The sequence below is a fragment of the Propithecus coquereli genome, unplaced genomic scaffold (assembly GCF_000956105.1).
Source record: "Propithecus coquereli isolate 6110/MARCELLA unplaced genomic scaffold, Pcoq_1.0 Scaffold8, whole genome shotgun sequence".
Classification (NCBI taxonomy): Eukaryota; Metazoa; Chordata; class Mammalia; order Primates; family Indriidae; genus Propithecus; species Propithecus coquereli.
In genome coordinates, this window is record NW_012154173.1 from 9399570 (window position 1) to 9420076 (window position 20507).

The 20507-nt window shown below is 34.0% G+C and overlaps 1 protein-coding gene across 1 annotated transcript in view; it reads left to right on the top strand.

Annotated features, from left to right (window-relative positions):
• Positions 1–20507, top strand: part of STAU2 (staufen double-stranded RNA binding protein 2) — a 334306-nt gene that overhangs the window by 53178 nt on the left and 260621 nt on the right. Inside the window, exon 4 of the mRNA XM_012663103.1 lies at positions 8538–8673. Coding sequence (XP_012518557.1) covers positions 8538–8673 — 136 coding nt within the window. The remainder of the gene's footprint in view (positions 1–8537; positions 8674–20507) is intronic.

Sequence of the window (20507 nt, forward strand, 5' to 3'; positions counted from 1 at the left end):
AGTCTCGCTCTTGCTCAGGCTGGTCTTGAACTGCTGAGCTCAAGCAATCCTCCTGCCTCGGCCTCCCAGAGTGCTAGGATTACAGGTGTGAGCCACCACTCCTGGCCGATAGTGTTTGATTAAAGCAAGTAAATGACTAGTAAGGGATAAGACTGGAGATGTAGATAGTGAGTGGATTGTGATGGGCTTGCATGCCAGCTTTACGAGATTAGATTGTATCTGTAGTTTGCAGGAGTTAATATTTAGGAGCAAGTGGATGATACATTTAAAAGAATATTTGAGGAAGTTCAGTTTGACATGTGAATGGAAGATGGAAAATACCAAATGCAAGGAAACCATTGCCATAATTTATGGGTAAAAAAAGAAAGAAAGAAACTTGTGTTCATTGAGTGCTACATGCTTCCTGCTCTGCAAGCATGTTGGGAGTGGTATTAGGAATGAAATAGAACAAGTTCTCCAAGGCATGTAATATAAAGCAAGAGCAGTTAATTGTGTGCTGAGCTCTGGGTCAAGTCCACATTTAGAGGATTATAGCAGGAAGTAAATCAGCAAAAGTTTCAGAGAAAGGAAACAGGAGAGCACCAGGAAGTCCAGTGGGGATAAGAATTTTCACTGTAAAATGTTGCAGTGAGCTGAGAGAATGAATAGATTTTTGGGGGTAAACTTTTAAAATATAGTATTACATTCAGACAAATGCACACATTACAATTGTAGAGCTTGATGAATTTTTACACTGTGAACACTTTACCATAGGCCTTACCAGTACTCAGAAGCCTCCTTCATGCCCTCTTCCGTTGATAAAACGACTCAAAGGGGAAACCACTATTCTGATTTCTGTCAGATTATTTGTACCTGTTCGTTGGAATTGTATTGGAATTGTACAATGAACTCTTGTGATAGCTCGTTTTTCTTGATATTATGTTTGTGAGATTCACTGTGTTATATTTAATATTGCTGTGTAGTATTCCAGTGCATGAATATACCATACTTTACTTATTATACTATTGATACGTATTTGGATTGTTTCCAATTTGGGGCTATTAGAAATAATACTGCTGCGAACATTCTTATATGTATACATTTCTGTTGGGAATGTACTTAGGATTGGAGCTGTTGAATCATAGGTTATGAATGTGGTCATTATTAGTACACAATGTCAAAAAATACCAGTTTATCCTCCTGCCAGCAATATATGAAAGCTCTCCACATCCTTATCAACATTTGGTATCTTCAGCTTTCAAAATTTTAGCTATTCTGCTGAGGGGTATAATAGTAATTCATTGTGGTTTTAATTTGCATTTCCCTAATAATTAATGAAGGTGGGCATCTTTTCACATACCTGTTGGCACTAGGCTAGCTTCTGTTATAAAGGGCCAGTTGGAATATTTTTCCCGCTTAAAGAAACTGCATTGTCTGGTTTTAAGATTTTTTCTATTTTTTAGTGACTTGTAAGCTTCTTACATATTCTGGATTCATATCCTCGTCAGATATGTGTATTGCAAATACCTTTCTATACTCTTAATGGTGCATTTTGATGAATAGAAATTATTTATTTTAATGAATGCTAATTTATCAATCTTTTACCTTAAGGTTAGTATTTTTTTGAGTACTATTTAAGACATCTTTGTCTCCCACAGGTTATGAAGATAACCTCCTATTATTTCTAGGAGCTCTATTATTTTACCTTTTTAATTTAGACCTGTAGTCTGTCAAAAATTGAGTTTTATGTATGATGTAAGGTAGAGTCAAGAATTCAAAGTTTGTCCTCTTTTTTTTAAATATGTGGACATTCAGTTAACCCATCACCATTTGTTGAAAAGATAGTCCCTTCCTCTCTGCAGTGCAGTGGTCCCTTTGTTGTAAACCACGTGAGTGTAACTCACTGTTGATAAGCAAGGGTCTGTGCAGGGGGAAACATTACTCTGGGTCTTAAATAGTAGTTATAGCCCAGAGAGGGGTTTACAGAATGGTAGATCTTCCAGTTAATTAGGAATATATTATAAAACTATTTTGCTTTCTCCTTTCTTTTATTGTTTTAACTATGGAATTAACTTCAAATTTATATAAAATTTATAGAAATAGTGCATAGAGCTCCCATGTACCCTTCACCCAGATTCCCCATTGTTAGCATATCTGAGCCATTTGGGAATAAATTGTAGATATGATGTCCCATTACCCCTTTGTACTTCAGTGTGTATTTCATAAGCCGTGGACACTCTCTTATCAGGAAATTAACATTGATAGGCATTACCATTTAACCTAGACTTTTCTCATCTCACTAGTTGTCCCAGTAAAGTCCTTTAAAGATCGAGGATCTGATCAAAATCATATGTTACATATATATACTTACTTCTCTTTGTTCCACTCCATCTGGAACAGTTCCTCAGTCTTTCTTATCTTTTATGACCATAACATTTGTGAAGAGTACAGGACCACATAGTTTGTACAGTGCCCCTCAACTGAGTTTGTCTGGCATTTCTTCATAATTTATGCATTTTTAGCATGAATACCACAGAAATGACCTGGATTCATCTTTAATGTTTTGTATCAGGAGACACTGATATTGATTTGTCTCAGTAGTGATGACTTTTGTCATGTAGTGAAGAGTATGCCGGGCTTCTCTTTTGTAAAGTTAATTAATAAGAATGTTTTGTTATTAAATAGTAATTATTAATATTAAATACTATATTCTGAGGAGATATTTTGAGACTATTCATAAATATATATAAATATTCTTTTCTTTATCCAACTTTCTTTCACTTTCCAGATTTAGCATTCATTGATAAATCTTGTCAGAATCAATTATGACCCTGAAGGTTGCCAGTGGGTGATGTTTTAATTCCAGTGTTCTATATAGATTTGTTAGTTGACATGGTACCTAAGGGTAGAGCTTTCTTTTTTCTCTCATCTTTTTTGTTTGTTTATTTTCATCATTTGTAGACTCTTGGATTCTTATTCTATTTATAGGTTTATAATCTGTTACTATCATTATCTGTTTTGATGCTCAGATCATCCCAGGTTGGCCAGTGCTGTGGCCCCTTCACTCTGACTCCTGTGTCCTCCTTATATTTCTCCATCATTCTCTGGACTCTTCTGACTTTCTGGCATAATCACATATATATTCCCAGGTCATCTTGTATTTTCCTTGCCCCAGCCCTGTAGCCAGCCATTTCTCCATGGAGCCCTGGAGAAATTAATTGAAATGATTAATAATTAATCATTTCATTTATTCAACAAATATTATTGAGTGACTGCTATTTTCCAGGGATTTTTCTAACTTCCTACAAAGCAGTTTCAAGTGTTAGTAATACGTTGCTCCTTCAAAACTAGTTATGGCATTTTTCTTTCACCTGCTACATATAGGAATACAAAACTGTTAATATATACATTTGTACACCTAATTAATTGGCCTTTTTACATGTATCACTGATAAATGTAGAAATTTCCGCTAGTGTATCTAAGAACCATTAAAAATTGATGATGTGTTTCCAGTTTCAACTCTATGATCTTTTAAAATACAAGGACCCCTGTGTGATGATTATCTTTATGAAACCTGGGTCCAATTCTCACACACTAGAAACAGCAGTACTTAGTATTACCTGGAGGCATCTCATATTTTAAAGTTACTCTGAAAATCTTTTCTGTGGAAGCATTACTGGGTAGGTAAAGAAAGTGTGCACGTGTGGGGGTGTCAGTGCAGTTCTGTATAAAAGAGATGGGGATACTTTGTTCCAGGAGTTGAAACTTTTCCATGTTGTTTGTGCTTTTCTGCTTCTTTTCTACTTTCCTTCACAAAGACCAGTTTCTAATGTTTCTATGAAGACAGTATACTGTAGTCTTGCTTTCAAATGTGGAATTTATATAAGGTTATTTATTTAAATGGTATGAATATAACACTTTTACATATTTTAAAATCTAATCTATGGTATGGGTGGCAGACATAGTGTATCTCACCAGTGCATTCAGATCACCTCACTGGTGATTATCAAGCACATTAGGTTCTTATTATCTTACTTAAAGGATAAGATCTTTCAAGCTTTTTGTTTTCCCTTTTTTCCCCTTGTGAATTTTATACTGTTTGTGACTATGATTTTTGCAAAGTAGAACTCAAAGTGACACAAATCTTGTGCAGCTGATTAACATGTTAATTATTAAACTGAAATCTTTATGAAATTTAAAATTCAAACTTTTAAAGGCATAAACTACTCTTTGGAGTTCAAAAAAAAATCTTAGGAAAACTGTTAGACAATTTCTAATAAAGTTAAACATAAACCTACTTTATGACCCTGCAATTCTACTGCTAGGCCTGTACTCAAGAGAAATGAGTATATATGTCTACTAAAAGACTTATTAAAAAGTGTTCGGGGTAGCTTTACACGTAATAGCCCCAAACTGGAAACAACACAGATATTCCATCAACAACAGAATAAACAAGTTGTGGCGTTTTCATTTAGTGAATATTATTCAGTGATTTAAAAAAGCTTAAAATACTGAGATATCTAACAAAATTACTGTGTAAGGGAAAGAAACAAGATAGGAAACAGTACATACTCAGAACAGGCAAACTAATCTATGCTGACAGAAGTCAGAATGGGTAGCTTGGGGAGATGGGTATTGACTGGAAAGAGGCTGAAGAAACTTTCTAGGTGATGCAAAGGTTCATATCTTGATCTGAGTGGTGCTCATGAGTGTTTACGTTAATAATTCATTGAGCTCTGTATGCTTAAGACTTGTGCATTTAACTTATCTCTCAGTAAAATGCTGTAAGAAAGAAAAGAGAATCCCTTTATGCTTGACTTTCTTATTCTTTGCCATAAATGTATGTATGAAATTAGGAATTTGGACTAATTGGACTTACCATTCATTAGGTTAATTTTCTTTGCTGTTCTTATCTTTTTCCTTTCCTCCTCCTCATTACTCCTTTATTTTTTGCTTTCCCTTCTTCTTAACCTTGATTTAGTTTCTGTTCTTACTACACTCTTCATTGGTTTCACATTAATTCTTTAGAAATGAGACAAGTGGTTTATTGACTCTTGATGGATTTCTCATAACCTGGATGCCAGTTGCGCGTTTGTGTCAGACTTTACCATCCCTTGGCTGGTTCTTTATGCCAGCCCCAACTTCTCTGCTATAGTAAGTGGACTCATTTTTGTATGTAATGAGTGGAGTCTTAAACGTGTGGTATGAACACATAATTCAAATGAAATATTATAGAATTTACAGTGAACTTTGCTTTTTGTAAAAGCTTTATATTTATTTTGGTGATTTGTTAGAACATACATACATATGTTTTACTAAATAACCTCTTGGTACTTAAAATAGCTTGATATAATTTTACATTGTATATTTTTTTATTATGGAATTTTTTAAACTTTTACAAAAGTAGAGAGAATAAGGTAGTGAACACCACCTGTACCCATCACCAGCTTCAACAATTATCAACAGATGACCATCGTCCAATCTTGTTTCTCATCTGTTCACCTGGATTATTTTGAAGCAAATCTCAGATATATCACTTCATCCATAAATGTATCTTTAAGATACATACTGAATTTTAAGATAAGAATTCTTAAAAAAAACTAACCACAATTTCATTATCCAGCATTCAAAACAATAATTCCTTAATATTAAATTTTTTCATAGTTGGTTTATTCAAATAAATATTGAAACAAGGGCCATTTATTGCATTTGGTTGATAATATCTCTTTAGTTTCTTTTAACATATAGAATCCTTTTCCATCTTTTGTTTTTCAATATAGATTATTTGTTAAAGAAAACATAATTTGTCCTGTACAATTTCCACATTCTTGGTTTTGCGGAGTGTATACCTGTGGTGTTGTATAGCCTATTTGCCTATCCTCTGTATTTCTTGTAAACTGGTAACCCAGGTAGATTTAGGTTTGAATTTTTTGGCAAGACTGTTTTGTAAGTAGTTTTGTCTGCATCCTACTACGTGACAGCAGAAGGCACTTAATTTCTTATCTCTTATTTTTAAAATCGATCAGTGGGTTCAGTTTTCATTAGCCTTCATTCATTATCAAGTTCCCCATCAACATTTGACCTAATGGTTGTAGCAGCCTATGGATGTTCATTGCCTTAGAAGATCCGTTATTTTAATCAGGAGTTGCAAAATAGTGATTTTTGGGGGTTGTCATTCCTTTTGCATTAGATAGCTGGAATTCTTCTAGCTAATGGAGAGGAACTTTTTCCTCATCATCTGTTTGCTCTGAGTATAGTTTATTCAGTAAAGGCAAGATAATTGCTTGGTTCTTTCCCATTATTTATGAGTATCATATGGTTCTTTCCCATTATTTATCAATATCATATCCAGATCTGGAACCAGCCATTTCCCCAAGAAACATTGTTTTTTTAAAATTGGGAAATGATAATTATAAATCAAACTCTGAATCCTGGCTGTCTTCATTGCTAATGGATTGGTCATTGCTTATAGGCCTCTTAATTGGATTGAGCTAGGAAATATTGTACTCTTTTTAAAGAGAAAATAAAATCATGAATTCATACTGGTATTTTCAATTCAAATTTAAGACTCTAGGGTTTTACTTAATGTATTTGATTTTATATTCGCCTCTCTCTATGCTAAAAATCTTGGTTTCTAACATGAATATAATTATTTTCTTTAATCTATTTTATATCTATTTATATATATAATTTTTTTTCACTATTGGCTCATACAAATCCATATATATATAATTTCATAATAAAAAACCCAATATTACTAACAGCATGGTAGTACTGAAAACAGTTTACAATTTCTTTGCAGATTTTGTTTTCTTCAGGATATATAGGTATTTTACTGTGTTTTAAAGTCATTTGAAATAATTATTCTGTGTATGATTAAGGCCACCAGTTTGATTCACTGTTAGCTTTTAGTTACTTTGTTTTCTTTTTAGAGATTACTTTCTCCCCATTTTGATTTAATTTTGTTTGAATTAAACAAAAGCATCTTACTGGTTAAAATCATGTTACTAACAGTGTGATTACTGAAAATAGTTTAAGATTTCCTTTTTTTAAAATCTTCTTTAGGATCTCATTATGGATATTTTATAGTGTTTAAAGTCATCTGAAATAGTTCTCTCTGTGATTAAGTCACCAATTCAGTTCGCGGTTAGATTGAGTTTTTACTTTTGATTTTAGGCGTTGTACCCTCCATTTTTTTTTTCTTTTTTTTGAGACAGAGTCTCACTCTGTTGCCTGGAGTAGAGTGCTGTGGCGTCAGCTCACAGCGACCTCAAACTCCTGGGCTCAAGCAATCCTACTGCCTCAGCCTCCCGAGTAGCTGGGACTACAGACATGTGCCACCATGCCCGGCTAATTTTTTCTATATAGATTTTTAGTTGTCCAAATAATTTCTTTCTATTTTTAGTAGAGACGGGGTCTCGCTCTTGCTCAGGCTGGTCTCGAACTCCTGACCTTGAGTGATCCACCTGCCTCGGCCTCCCAGAGTGCTAGGATTACAGGCGTGAGCCACCACGCCCGGCCTGTACCCTCCATTTTGATGGAATTTTATTTTTTATAATTGTGTAAAAATGTTCATGTTTTCAAAATAAAATCTATAAAACAGTGTTCAGCTTCCATTTTCTCCTGTTTGTGCCTTCTCCCTGTAAGTAACTTTTTTCTTCTTTTTTGGTTTTAGGTTTATTCTTTAAAAAAATAAACAAGTATGTATTTGTATTTTTATCTTTCTTAGAAGATAATGTAAAATTTTGATATCTTGCTTTTTTTCATTTAACAATATACCCTACACTGCTAAGTTGTAACCTCCAAGGTATATCATTAAGTTAAAGGGAAAAAAAAGCAAGGTAGCAATGTATATATTCTTCATTTTTTATAGCAGTTTTATATTTTATGGCATGGACGTTTATGTAACTGGTTGCCACATTGATGGTTGTTTAGGTTGTTTCCAGTCTTGCTTTTGTCGATAGTGCTACTTGTACGTATCTTTTAAGATTTGCTGGGAATAGATGACATTTTAGTTTCAGGAAATGTTATCAACAAAGAGCATCATTTATATTTACTTTGTCTTGTTGGTTATAAAAAAAACTCCAAAAAATTTTTTTGTTAGGTAAGTCCAAGAACCACTGATGACCCTGAATTCATTGCTAATGTTTAGTTATTTGATTACCAAAGTATAAATAAAAATATTCACAGGTAATGTTTTTAATGATTAAACACATGCAAGCTTTCTCGGGTAAGTATTGTTGAAGTTCAGTACTTTCAAAAATAATATTCAAACTAAGAAATCTAAGAATATCTGTTTATTTCGTTTTAATAGTATGACCACACACTTGAATTTTTGGTTATTAATGTATAGAAAATGTTGCACAATCCCCAGAGATTTTATTAGAAACAATCTTCTCGTTCTTTTACTTTGTTTATGCACTTCCTAAGAAAATGATACAGATGGACCATCTACCCTTCACCCTTCTCCATGGTAACAAAATGTAGTGTAAATATAGCTTGCATGATTTGTTGTGGAAATATTTCACTTGTGTGCTTTTAATATTTTTTTTAAACAGGTAGTATAACTCCAACTGTGGAACTGAATGGGCTTGCTATGAAAAGGGGAGAGCCTGCCATCTACAGGCCATTAGATCCAAAGCCATTCCCAAATCATAGAGCTAATTACAACTTTCGGGGCATGTACAATCAGAGGTTTGTATGTCTTCTTTGGTTTTGCTCTTATTTATTATTTTATGTATATTATAAAAGTTTCTGAAACTCAGAGAGTTATTTTCATTGTAAATACAATTGACCTTGGGCATTTTTCATGGAATTTAGATAAATCAGTCTGACAAGGAGTATTTAAAATAATACATTTTAAAAAACCTCATAGTATTCGGGAACTAGTTTTTATTGAGTCATGAGAGCCCTGTATTTGTTGCAGGCAGGACCAGATTTTAAAATCATTCCACAGTTTATAGTGCTGACTTCCCAGTTGACTTTCTTATTCATTCACCAAGCAGACCTCAGTGTTTTTCTTGATTTGTCTAAATGCATTAATGAACATGAGTGTTTGTAATTTATAGGAAATTTATTGGAAGGAAGAATGATTTACTAAGAATTTCTGCAAATTGCATGACTTCTTGATAGTTATAAGTGTAACAGAATTTTCTTTTCCAAGCATGACAGAAGTTTCAAAATAAAGTTTAGTATTTATATTTTTTTCTGATCATAAAAGTCATATAAAATCATATAAAACTCATTGTAGAGAATGTGGAAAATGCAGAAAGGTCAAAAAAAAAAATACATAAGTAATTTGCAATGCCAGAATCAGCCACCTTTACTATTTTAATGTACTTTACATTCTTTTTTCTTTGCATATAAATATATTTAACTAAATTGAAGTTGTCCTTTATGTGCAATTTCTGTAGTACTTTATGAAGATATAATATACATCCAGTGAAATGCACAAATCTTGTGTACATCTTGATGGTTTTATTATTTTTATATATATATGTATTTATACTTTATTTGATGACTTTTTACCTATGTATATCCTCATGTGATCACCACTCAGATTAAGATACAGACATTCCCATTACCCCTGAGAGTTTCCTCAGACCTCTTTGCCATTGACACACCCTCCCCCCAGAAGGAACCACTACTTTATCATCATAGTTTAGTTTTACCCATTGTTGAATTTCATATAAATAGACTCATACAATATTTACTTTGTGTCTGGCTTCTTTCACTTTGTATAATGGTTTTCTTGTTTTGTTTGTTTTGAGATTTCATCCATGTTGTTTATATCTGGGATTTGTCCTTTTTCATTGCTGAATAGTGTTTCTTTCTATGAATATATCATAATTTGTATATCCTGTATATGCAATATGATACCCTTTTTTCACTTAATATAGTGACCATTTGTCATATCTTTAATCCTTGAGAAATATTTTTGATGGCTACTTAATGCTTCATGTGGTCTCATAAGGTATATTCAATAAACATGCCTATTTTGATTATGTAGATTGTCCTTTCTCCCTTTTTCGGCTAATAGAAAGACTGCTGTAGTAAACACTCTTTATATACAAATCTTTGTTCACATCATTGATTATTTCCTTAAAATAGATTACCATAAGGGGAATATTGAGATTAGAAAGAATAACGTAATGCCCAGTTACATTAAAGTTTGTAATAATTTCTTATATGAGAATGCTTATTCTAGTCTGACAAGAGTTTAAAAAAATTGATAGTTAAAAAGTAGTATTTTTTAAAGTTCAATTTTATTAACTGCTAGTGAGGCTGAACAGTTTTTTAGATGTTTATTCTTTTTGATTTGTCTGTTTTAGGTTGCTAATTTTTATTGCATTGCTTGACTTAAATGCTTCTAAATGTTTCTATGTTTAGGATATTTGCGTTCATTCTATTTTATTTGTTGTAATTTTCCTGCTTTTAAAAAGTGGCTTTTAATTTTGTGTTTGTTTTTTAATGTACTGCAATTTTAAATGTTATATGGTCCAATCTGTTGATTTTTTTTTTCTTATTTCTCCTACTGCTTTTATGCCTAAGCAGTTCTTTCCCACATGTGATCAGATATTTGCTGATGGTTTTGTTTTATGTTTCTGTATATTTACTGATAGTACCACTCAGATATGCAGAGAAGATAGTTATTTAATTTGTATATAATCTGATACTTTTTGGTATCTTGCTTGGTAGTGGAAAAATTACTTTTAATCCTATCTATTTAAAATTTAGTCTTACTCAAATTGTAAGTAGTTCCTTTAATTGTTATTGTTTAGAGTCTCTCTTAGACTCCTGCCCCTCCCCACTTTCTTCCCAGGTGTGCCTGAGGGAGTTTACTGTAAGCTGGATAGGGAGAAGCTCTCACCCCTTATGGGTATCTTGTATTGTCCTTTAGTTCCTTGACTCTTTGTGGTCATGTCCCTTGTACACCAGGTGCAGAAACCTGCAGTTGGTGACTTCTAGTCCATTATTTCCCCTCGGATAATGCTTCCAGAGAGTATCCAGCATCTTCCCCTTGCTAAACTGGCCTAAACTCTCAGCTCTTCTTGTCTTCCCTGGTATATTGTTCCATTGTCTTCCTCTTCTGTACTGCGGAGCATCCAGTGGCAGACTTCCCAGCTCTCAGCTTGACGTCCACACCGTGTAGGAGACATGAGAGACGTAACATTTCTCTTATGGTTGCTTTACTTTCCTTTTCTGTATAATACTCCCATTGCCTTTATCTTCAGTCTGAGATTCCTTAGTTAGTGTAAATAAAGCTAGTTGCCCACATCAGTACAATAGATATATTTAGTCACCTGAATAAGGAATACCTAGTCTATTTTATACTTGCAAGGTATTTTATTTTTAATGTACTGTAATGAATAGATTCATGAGAGTATTGTTTTAACATTTGTTGTATTTTGACATTTTGTATCTATGTTCCTTTATTGAAATTTTGCTAGAGTTTTGATCAGTGAATTTATTAATTTTAAATGAAAAATCAGAAGTAATCTTTGTCCTTATGGAGCTCGTGTTCTTGTAGGGAAGGCAGTCAGTCAGTAAGAGGTGGTTAGTCACTGAGAAGGTTCCTTTTGATAAAGACCTAAAGGAAGAGAGGAAAAAGCAGTGTGAATATCAAGAGAGATAGTGTTCTAGACTCAAGAAGCAAGTCCAAAGCACCTGAGACAGAGTGTGCCTGGCACGGGGATGCCTCCACCAGGAGGCCAGTGTGGCTGGAACAGAGTGAACCAAGGGGAGAGGAGTCGATGCATGAAATCAGAGGTGACAGGGGTCATCTGGGTTGCTTTGATTTTTTTTTTTCTTTTCTAGATTTTCTGTTAAGATTGTTGGCATTTTTCCTTTGTTAGCAGTTTCTAGTTCCAAGATCTAATTCTGTGTTTGTCATGAGGGGTGTAAGAATTTTATTTATGACTTCTTCAAAGTCATAAATGAAGGATGTGCCTTAGGCCATTCCCATTAATGGATATAGTGAACTTGCCCTTCAAATTTTTAGAGAGACTTTAAAAATTTTTCAGATTACAAAAAGGGTAAATCTAAGAATATAGGGAAGTACAAGCCATGTTTCAACTTAAAAGCTCTGCTCACAAAAGAGTAAACCTAACCATTACTCATTAGGCTATTAAAATTATGGTTTTACACTTGACCTTAATATATAGATGACAACACTTTGAATGTATTATAGGGAATTTGGAGCCAAAGGTGTGAGACTTTGTTCTTCTCGTCAGAGTCCAGATTAATCAGTAGCTTCTTAAGGCTGGGAATGAAAGGTTAAGAAGTCCAAGAAACATATCATTTACAGGGATTTTTGAAAAGATCCTCTTATTTTCTACTTAAAATAATATTAAGTAATAGGTATTATCCATGCTTCCCCCACTTGCCCTGTACTTTACTAATGGGGTTTCTTTACTTGAACTCATTCAGGGGCCTAAAAGAACTGATTTTTTTCCTCTGCTCTGTTTCATGATGGGTGGAGAAAAAACATTTATCCATGAGCAAACTCTGGATGTGACCTGGATTCTGAAGTACGTTTCTCCTTTTATTATACCCAAGATATTTGACAACGAGTACATCCAGTTACATCCTATTCTTTCTCATTTGAGGCACTGTTCACTAACTTATAAAGTAGAACACATATAAAAATTCATATGACAAAGGACAAGGTAAAGATTGGAGAACATTGTATGCTTTTGTTCTCCTATCTTTGTTATAAAAAATTTTATACATTATCTCAAGGAATAGAATGGCTGAAATCAGGCCTCCTGCAGATAGTTTATCAGTGTTGTATATTCACACAGGTGTTATTGCTTGGCAAGTGGCCAGAAAGCCCCTTGGTCTGCTGATGCAGGTTTCCAAAGGGCCACAACTCAAGCTAGATTGTATGAAAATGGGAATTTTTGGCTCATGTAACTGGAAAGTGTCTTGGGGAGATCTTTAGGCATGGTTGGATTTAAGGCTTTAGCATTGTTCTTTCTCATTTTTCATTTCTCTTTTTCTAGCTCTTGTTTCATTTTTCTTCTGCTTTCCTTTATTTTCAGAGAAGCTGACTCCATTTGCTGTTTCTTATATGGTACATAGTCTGTAGGCTTCTTATACTGATGAAGGAGCAAGTTTTTTTTTTTTTTTTTTTTTTTGATAGTTCTTAGGAAAGTGCCCAGAAACACTTTGAGTAGACTCTCCATCCTGAAATTCATCATTCAGACTGGGTTTATGGTAGGGAGATCCTTTAATTGGCTAACCCTGGGTTATGTGCCCAGCTGGAGAAGTCCTCGTCCAAACTACTAAGCAGATCACAATTATTTTATGGAATGGTTTTCCAAAGGCAAAGATTCTGTGGGAAAGTCGTTTCCATTACAGTCAGAACATTTGGTTCAAATCTTAGTTCTGATGCTTTAAGCTATGCGATCTTGGGCAAGGCACTTGGACCTCCCTTAGTTTCCCCATTTGCTAAATAGAGATAATAATAGCAAATGAAAGGACTTTTGTGAGGTCTTACTCATTTAGCAAACATTTATTGCATGCCGACTCTTTGACACATGTTGTATTCAAATAGGCAAAGACAGTCAGTCTAATAGACTGTAAGTCTAGTAGAAGAGGAAAACAAAAGAGTAAGAGAATAATAGATGTGTCCATATAGTGCTATGGAAACACTGAGAACTAAGCACCTCACCCAGATTGGGGCACCAAAGAAGCCTTCCAGGAGGAATTGGCACTTGAACTGAATCTTTAAGGTTAACTAGGAGTTAGCTAATTAAGGAAGGCAAAGAAAAACAATACAGATTTTGGTAACAGAGGCTAGGATTCCTAAGAAGTTTAGTTTATTCAATACTGGGAAGCAATTTGATTTGTCTGGAATGAGAAGACTGAAGTCTAGGCTGGGCCCTGATCTGCATGTCCTCAAGTGCCACGCCACGAGGTTTAGATTTTTATCCTCAAGGTGATTGGGAACCATTGATGGGTCTTAAACTGTGGCATAAAATAATTGGGTATATGTTTTAGGACTATTATTGCTTTGGCAGTATGTGGAAAATAGGTCGGACAGACTTAAACTTCAAGGGAGACAGCAGAATTACAAAGATTTTGTTGTAATTCAGGCTTAATGTGATGAGGGCCTGGAACAGTGAAGATGGAGAGGAGGGGACAATGTCTGTAGATATTTAGAAGGTGGACTTGATAGCACTCGGGGATTGATAGGATGAGATATTAAGGAAAACTTTCAGATATCAGGATGGCAAGTAATATTTTTCACCATGAGAGTCATTGGAGCAGGTTTTTGGAAAGATGAAGAATTTAATTTAGACTATTTAAAAAAAAAGAATTTAATTTGGACTGTGTTACGTTTAAATTGCTTGTGAGACATTTAGTAGGAATAATTTTATCACTCTTTAAGCTTCAGTGAAGGGCATGCAAAGATTATCTTTGACTTTGAGGGTTTATTGGAAGTACACATGGGAAGAGTTAGTTCAGTGTCTTGAACTTCCAGAATCGGCATGTGTAATTTATCTTGAGAAAAAGGTATCATTTAGGATTCAACCTAAGTTTGAATCGCTCACCTGTTCTTTGTTCATCTAGGATTTATATTTTTCTTCACAAAAGGATTTAGTAAGTTTGCTATCACTCAATTTGGAGCAATTTCATGGCATGTGCCTCATGCCAAGAACCCCTTCATCAGATGTGGTTAGTGTATTTTGTGTCAAGACAGTATTTGGTTACCTTTGGCTAATGTATCCAATTCTTGGCTAATCACTTAAAACTAGGTTAGTCAAGTTATTTTTTCTTATCTTATGTTGAATCATGGCAGGTTAAACAAGGAATGAGTTTGGCCTATTTTGCCTAAAATTTACTTATTTCTGTAGGCAGAGTAGACACCTACTTAAGGCTTCTTGGTCTTCCCCTATAACTCTGGGAAGTAGATCTGTGAGACTTTGGGAAAGAATTTACAGATAGTGATGGCTGTCATTGGAAATCTGATAGGGTGAAAGTTGTTTTTTTGAAGTATCCATACTGACTTTATTTCATTATGTTAATTATCAGTAAAATTAGAAATAACCAAGATTCTGATTTATGAAAATAGCTACATATTATATTCCAAAGTTTATGTTTTGTAGGCTGATGAATTGTTGCTAAATATTGTGATGTTGGTGTGCTGTTTATTTTGAGGTTGTTCAAACTGTCAATACAAGGGTTCTTCACTAATTTGTAATGTCCTTTTAGAAAGCATGTTGGAAAGTAGAACATTTGAGAAATATTGAATGTATTGTTAACCTTTTGTATCCATGGGTTCTGCGTCCGTGGATCCCACCGACCATGGATTGAAAATATTTTGAAGAAAAGGATTGTTGCAATATCTGCACTTAACTTGTACAGACTTTTTTCCTTGTCATTATTCCTTCAACAATACAGTATAACAATTACGTAGTATTTATATTGTATGAGATGTTGCAAGTAATCTAGAAATGATTTAAAGTGTACAGGAGGAGGATGTGTGTAGATTATCTGCAAATGGTACTATACTATTTTATATAAGGGACTTGAACATCCACGGATTTTGGTATCTGCAGGGGCAAGGGGACCCTGGGGCCAGTCCCCCAGGGATACTGAAGAATTTGTGCCAGCAGTGACATAAACAGTATAGACCTACATTTTTGGTTTCTGCCACCAGATGGTGCTTGTGTACTGATAAAACAACTTGTAGACTGAGTGAGTTCACTTTGGTTACTATTCCAAGGCCATGGTTAAGTGATAAAATGAGATGTTAAACCATGTAAAACTGCCAATATTTGACCTTTCTTTGACCTATAAATATGTCAGTTTCATATGGTTCAACCTAATAGGAAAAAGTCAGCCAAGTATACACATTAAAGCCTCCTGGATAAATGAAATAAGCATGAAGTAGTGAAAAGGAGGAATTTGTTCTAATAAGTATATGTAATTCTGCCTGTTGTATACTACATGCCTTGGTTTGAGGAATTCTTTCTCTTTTATCATATTCTTTACACATGGAATATATGTCAGAACCCTTAAAAATGATACTTCTTCATGAGGATATAACTTTATAAAATAGACGTAGAACTGAAAGATAGTTTATAAGATAAAATCTTAAGTATTTTCTCATATTTTCACATAGGATTATATTGTTAAATTGGCAATGTTTTTTATTTGGGGGATATAAATCTAAACCCATAACAAAGATACATTAAAAAAATACATTGCCTTTTAAACTCTTACAAGCCAGAGACAAGAATTTGAACAAGTTACCAAAACAAGGATGAGAAATAGCGAACTTCAGATCTTATCCCTTTTGATCCCAGATATAAAAATCCTTAATAAGTATTAGAAAATTAAATTCAGCAAAATTTAAATAACATAATACATCATGGAGTTTATTCTAGGAAAGCAAGACTGGTTTAGTATTCAGTAATCAAAGTAATTAACCAAATTAACAGAATAAAGGGGAACAACCATATGTGCATTTCATTAGATACAGAAAAAGCATTTGACAAAAATCAGCTCTCTTTCATGATACAGACCTAGCAGACTAGGAATGAAAGAGAACTGCTTTAATTTGATAAAGGGCTTCTATAAATAACCTCTACGTAACATTATGGTTTATGGCAAAAGCCTGAATACTTAGACGATCAGAAACAAGGCAAGTGATATATATGGTTATCATTTCTATTCAACGTTTTACTTGAGTTCTAGCAAGTGCAATAAGAAGAAGAAATAAATGGGGGGAAATATTGGAAAAGAAGATATAAAACTTTATTTTAGACACCATGATCCTGTATGTAGAAAATTCTAAGAAATCAAAAAAAACAAAAACAAAAACAAAACAAAACACCTCACTTATTCTAATAGCTGAAGAGCTACTTAATAGTTATGAACAACTAGAGAATTAAAATACATAAAAACGCATCATATTCAAGGGTAAATTGAATAAAATATGTGCATACCCTATATACTGAAAGCTATAAAATATTGCTCAGATAAATTAAAGAAGACTGAATATTATTAAGATGTTAATTCTCCCAAAGTTAATGTGAAGATACAATGCAATCCTAATGAAAATCCTAACAGCTTTTTTTGTAAAATTAGTAAGTAATGCTGATATCATGCAGAGATGCAAAGGACCTGCAATAGCCAAAACAGTTTTGAAAAGAAAGAAGTTGAAGGGCTCATACAACCTGACTTCAGGATTTGCTATAAAGCTGCAATAGTCAAGACAGTGGAATGTTGACGTAGGGACAGATATATGAATCAGTGGAACAGAGTAGAACAGAGGTTGGCAAACTGTGGCCCATAGGCGACATCTAGCTTGCCTATTTTTGTATGGCCTGCAAGCTAAGAATAGTTTTTGTGTTTTTAAGTAATTGTAGAAATATCAAAAGAAGCATAATATTTCATAACACATGAAATTTAGATGAAATTGAAATTTTAGTGTGTGTCAATAAAATTTCATTGGAACACAGCTGCAGTCACTTGTTTATGTATTGTCTATAGCTGCTTTTGTGCTACAACAACATAGTTGAGTGGATGTGATAGAGATCATATGGTCTGCAAAGCCCAAAATATTTGCTGTCTGGCCTTTCACAGAAGTTTGCCAATCTCTGGAATATGGAGGCAAAAAAATAGATCCATCTGTATATGGTCAGTTTAATTCTTTCAAAATTAATTTCAGTGAAGGTGCTTTTTTTTTTTTTTTTTTTTTTTGGAGACAGAGTCTCACTGTGTTGCCTGGACTAGAGTGCCATGGTGTCATCCTAGCTCACACTAACCTCAAACTCCTGGGGCTCAAGCAATCCTTCTTGCCTCAGCCTCCCGAGTAGCTGGGACTACAGGCATGCGCCACCATGCCTGGCTAATTTTTTCTGTATATTTTTAGTTGTCTGATGTCTTTCTATTTTAGTAGAGACGGGGTCTTGCTCTTGCTCAGGCTGGTTTCGAACTCCTGAGCTCAAACAATCTGCCTGCCTCAGTCTCCCAGAGTGCTAGGATTACAGGTGTGAGCCACTGCGCCTGGCCTATCTTGGGTCTTTCAGCTTTTGATCCCTTTTGTTCCTTTTGTTCTGGTCTATGTTTTCTTGCTACAGAGTGAGTATTCAAGTATAATAAACATACTATTTCCCCAAATTGGCTCATTAGAAATAGAAAGCTTAAATGCATTAGCATCCATTGGGAAAAAAAATAGAGAAAGTTGATAAGGAACAAACCCACAGAAAAGCACCAGGCCCACATGGTTTCATGAGGGAATTCTATCTACCAAAATATCAAAGACCAGATAGCCTTAATGTTATATAGAATAAAAAAGATGAGTGATAGAAGGGAAATTTCTGAATTGTTTTTACAAAAGAAAAACGAGATTAACATTGACAATTAAACCTGGTAAAGACAGTGCAGAAAAGGAAATTGCAGTCTAATACCGAACATAAATACATAAGAATAAATAAAACATGAGCAAACAGAAAGTAACACCAAATTAGTAATTATATATAATTTAAAAAAAACTTTTCAAGTTGAATTAAATTCATTTATTTGAATGCTTTTGGTTTTATTGATGTAACTATGAATTTTCTTCTGACCATTGTTTTACATATGTACTATAGATTCTGATATACAGTATTTTCATTATCATTTTTCAGTATTATTCCACTTTGTATTTTCTCTTTCATATAAAAATTGTTTAATGAAAGATTTCATTTCCAAGTAGAAGGGCCTTTTGTTTTTTAAAATTTTGTTATTAATTTCTAGTTTATTGCATTTTAAGGCCAATATTTCTACTTTGTGGCACTTATTCATGCTTTCTTTGGGATCTAATGTAGGATCAATGTGGATATTGCATATGCAATTGAGAAGAAATTTAAAAAGGGTATGACGTTTGACACACACACACACACACACACACACACACACACACGATCTTCCATAAGATTTTGTTGCTTTGGTCTTCTATGTCCTTACTTTTTTTCTTTATTTTTATTTTTATTTTTTTTATAGAGACGGGGTCTCACTCTTACTTAGGTTGATCTCAAACTCCTGAGCTCAAGTGATCCTCCCGCCTTGGCTTCCCAGAGTGCTAGGATTACAGGCGTGAGCCACCACGCCTGGCCCTATCTTTATTTTTTTTTTTTTCACTTAATCTGTCTTGTACTGAGAGTGATGTGTTAAAATGTCTTAGCATTTGTTTGCTTCTGTTCATATCTCCTCGCATCTCTTGTAGCTTTTGCTTCATAAAGGTGGTTGCTGCATTGTTTGGTGCATAGGTATTCATAATTGCCATATATTATTTGAGAATTACAGATTTAGCATTAAAAATGTCCTGCCATTGATATCTTTTAGCTTGAGTTCTGCTTTGTCTGATATTAGGATAATAATCACTACTTTCTTTTTTTTCTATCAGTTTAGTGTAACTTTGTGTTTCTTTTATTTTTAGCTTTTCTCCGCTTTTGGTGTGTCTCTTGTATATAGCATATATTTGGGTCTTGGTTTATAAGGCAAATTAAAAGTCCTTTTTCTGTAAGCCTCAGATGTATTTCACTTGAGAAACAAAGGCAGACATTTTTTTGATAGCCTGATGTGGCAATTGATTGACAGTGTGTGTTTACCATAAATTAAATGAATTAAGTCTGCCGCTTTAAGGTTTAGATAAAAAAATATATTTGGTCAAGCACAGTGGCATGTATCTATAGTCCTAGCCACTTGGGAGGCTGAAGCGGGAGGATCACTTAAGCCCAGGATTTTGAGACCAGCCTAGGCAACATAGCAAGACCCTGTCTCAAAAAAAAGCCAAAATATGTGTGTGTGTGTGTGTGTGTGTGTATTTGAAGTGCATGATAAAAGTATTTTATAAAACAAATGTTATATCAGCAGAAGGGTATTGAAATTAGCAATATTTTAAATGTTTTCTACCCTTTCTGAGTATATCAAATTAAACTGTTAAGTGAAAGAATAACAGATATAATTAATAGCCATTTGATAAATCATAGTAATACTGTTCCTAGACATTAAGAAACTGAATAAGTGCAGCAAATATATTACACATCCTATTGCATGTCAGATAGTTTCTAGTTCTTTGCTTTCAACAAATTGAAAGAGGACCTAATCAAGTGGTCAGTTGCCACATCATTAAAAATGATTTCTGATGGTAGATCACAATGTAAGTTTTGACATAGTGTTCCTTGTTACAACAAAACTCGGGGGGATTTAGTTCCTAATGTGAATAACATTTCTCAGTGATTATGCCTAGAAAAAAACTGTGAAATAAGAATAGGGTTGAAAACCTATCTCATTTTAGCAGTAAGAAATATTCTTTCTTGGATATATCAATACAAATTAAAGAAAAAAGGCCCATTCATTTCACGGAGATTCACGTCCATTAATATTTTACTTTTTGTTTAAAAATTATTTATCAGGCCGGGTGTGGTGGCTTACGCCTGTAATCCTAGCACTCTGGGAGGCCGAGGTGGGCGGATTGTTTGAGCTCAGGAGTTTGAGACCAGCCTGAGCAAGAGCGAGACCCTGTCTCT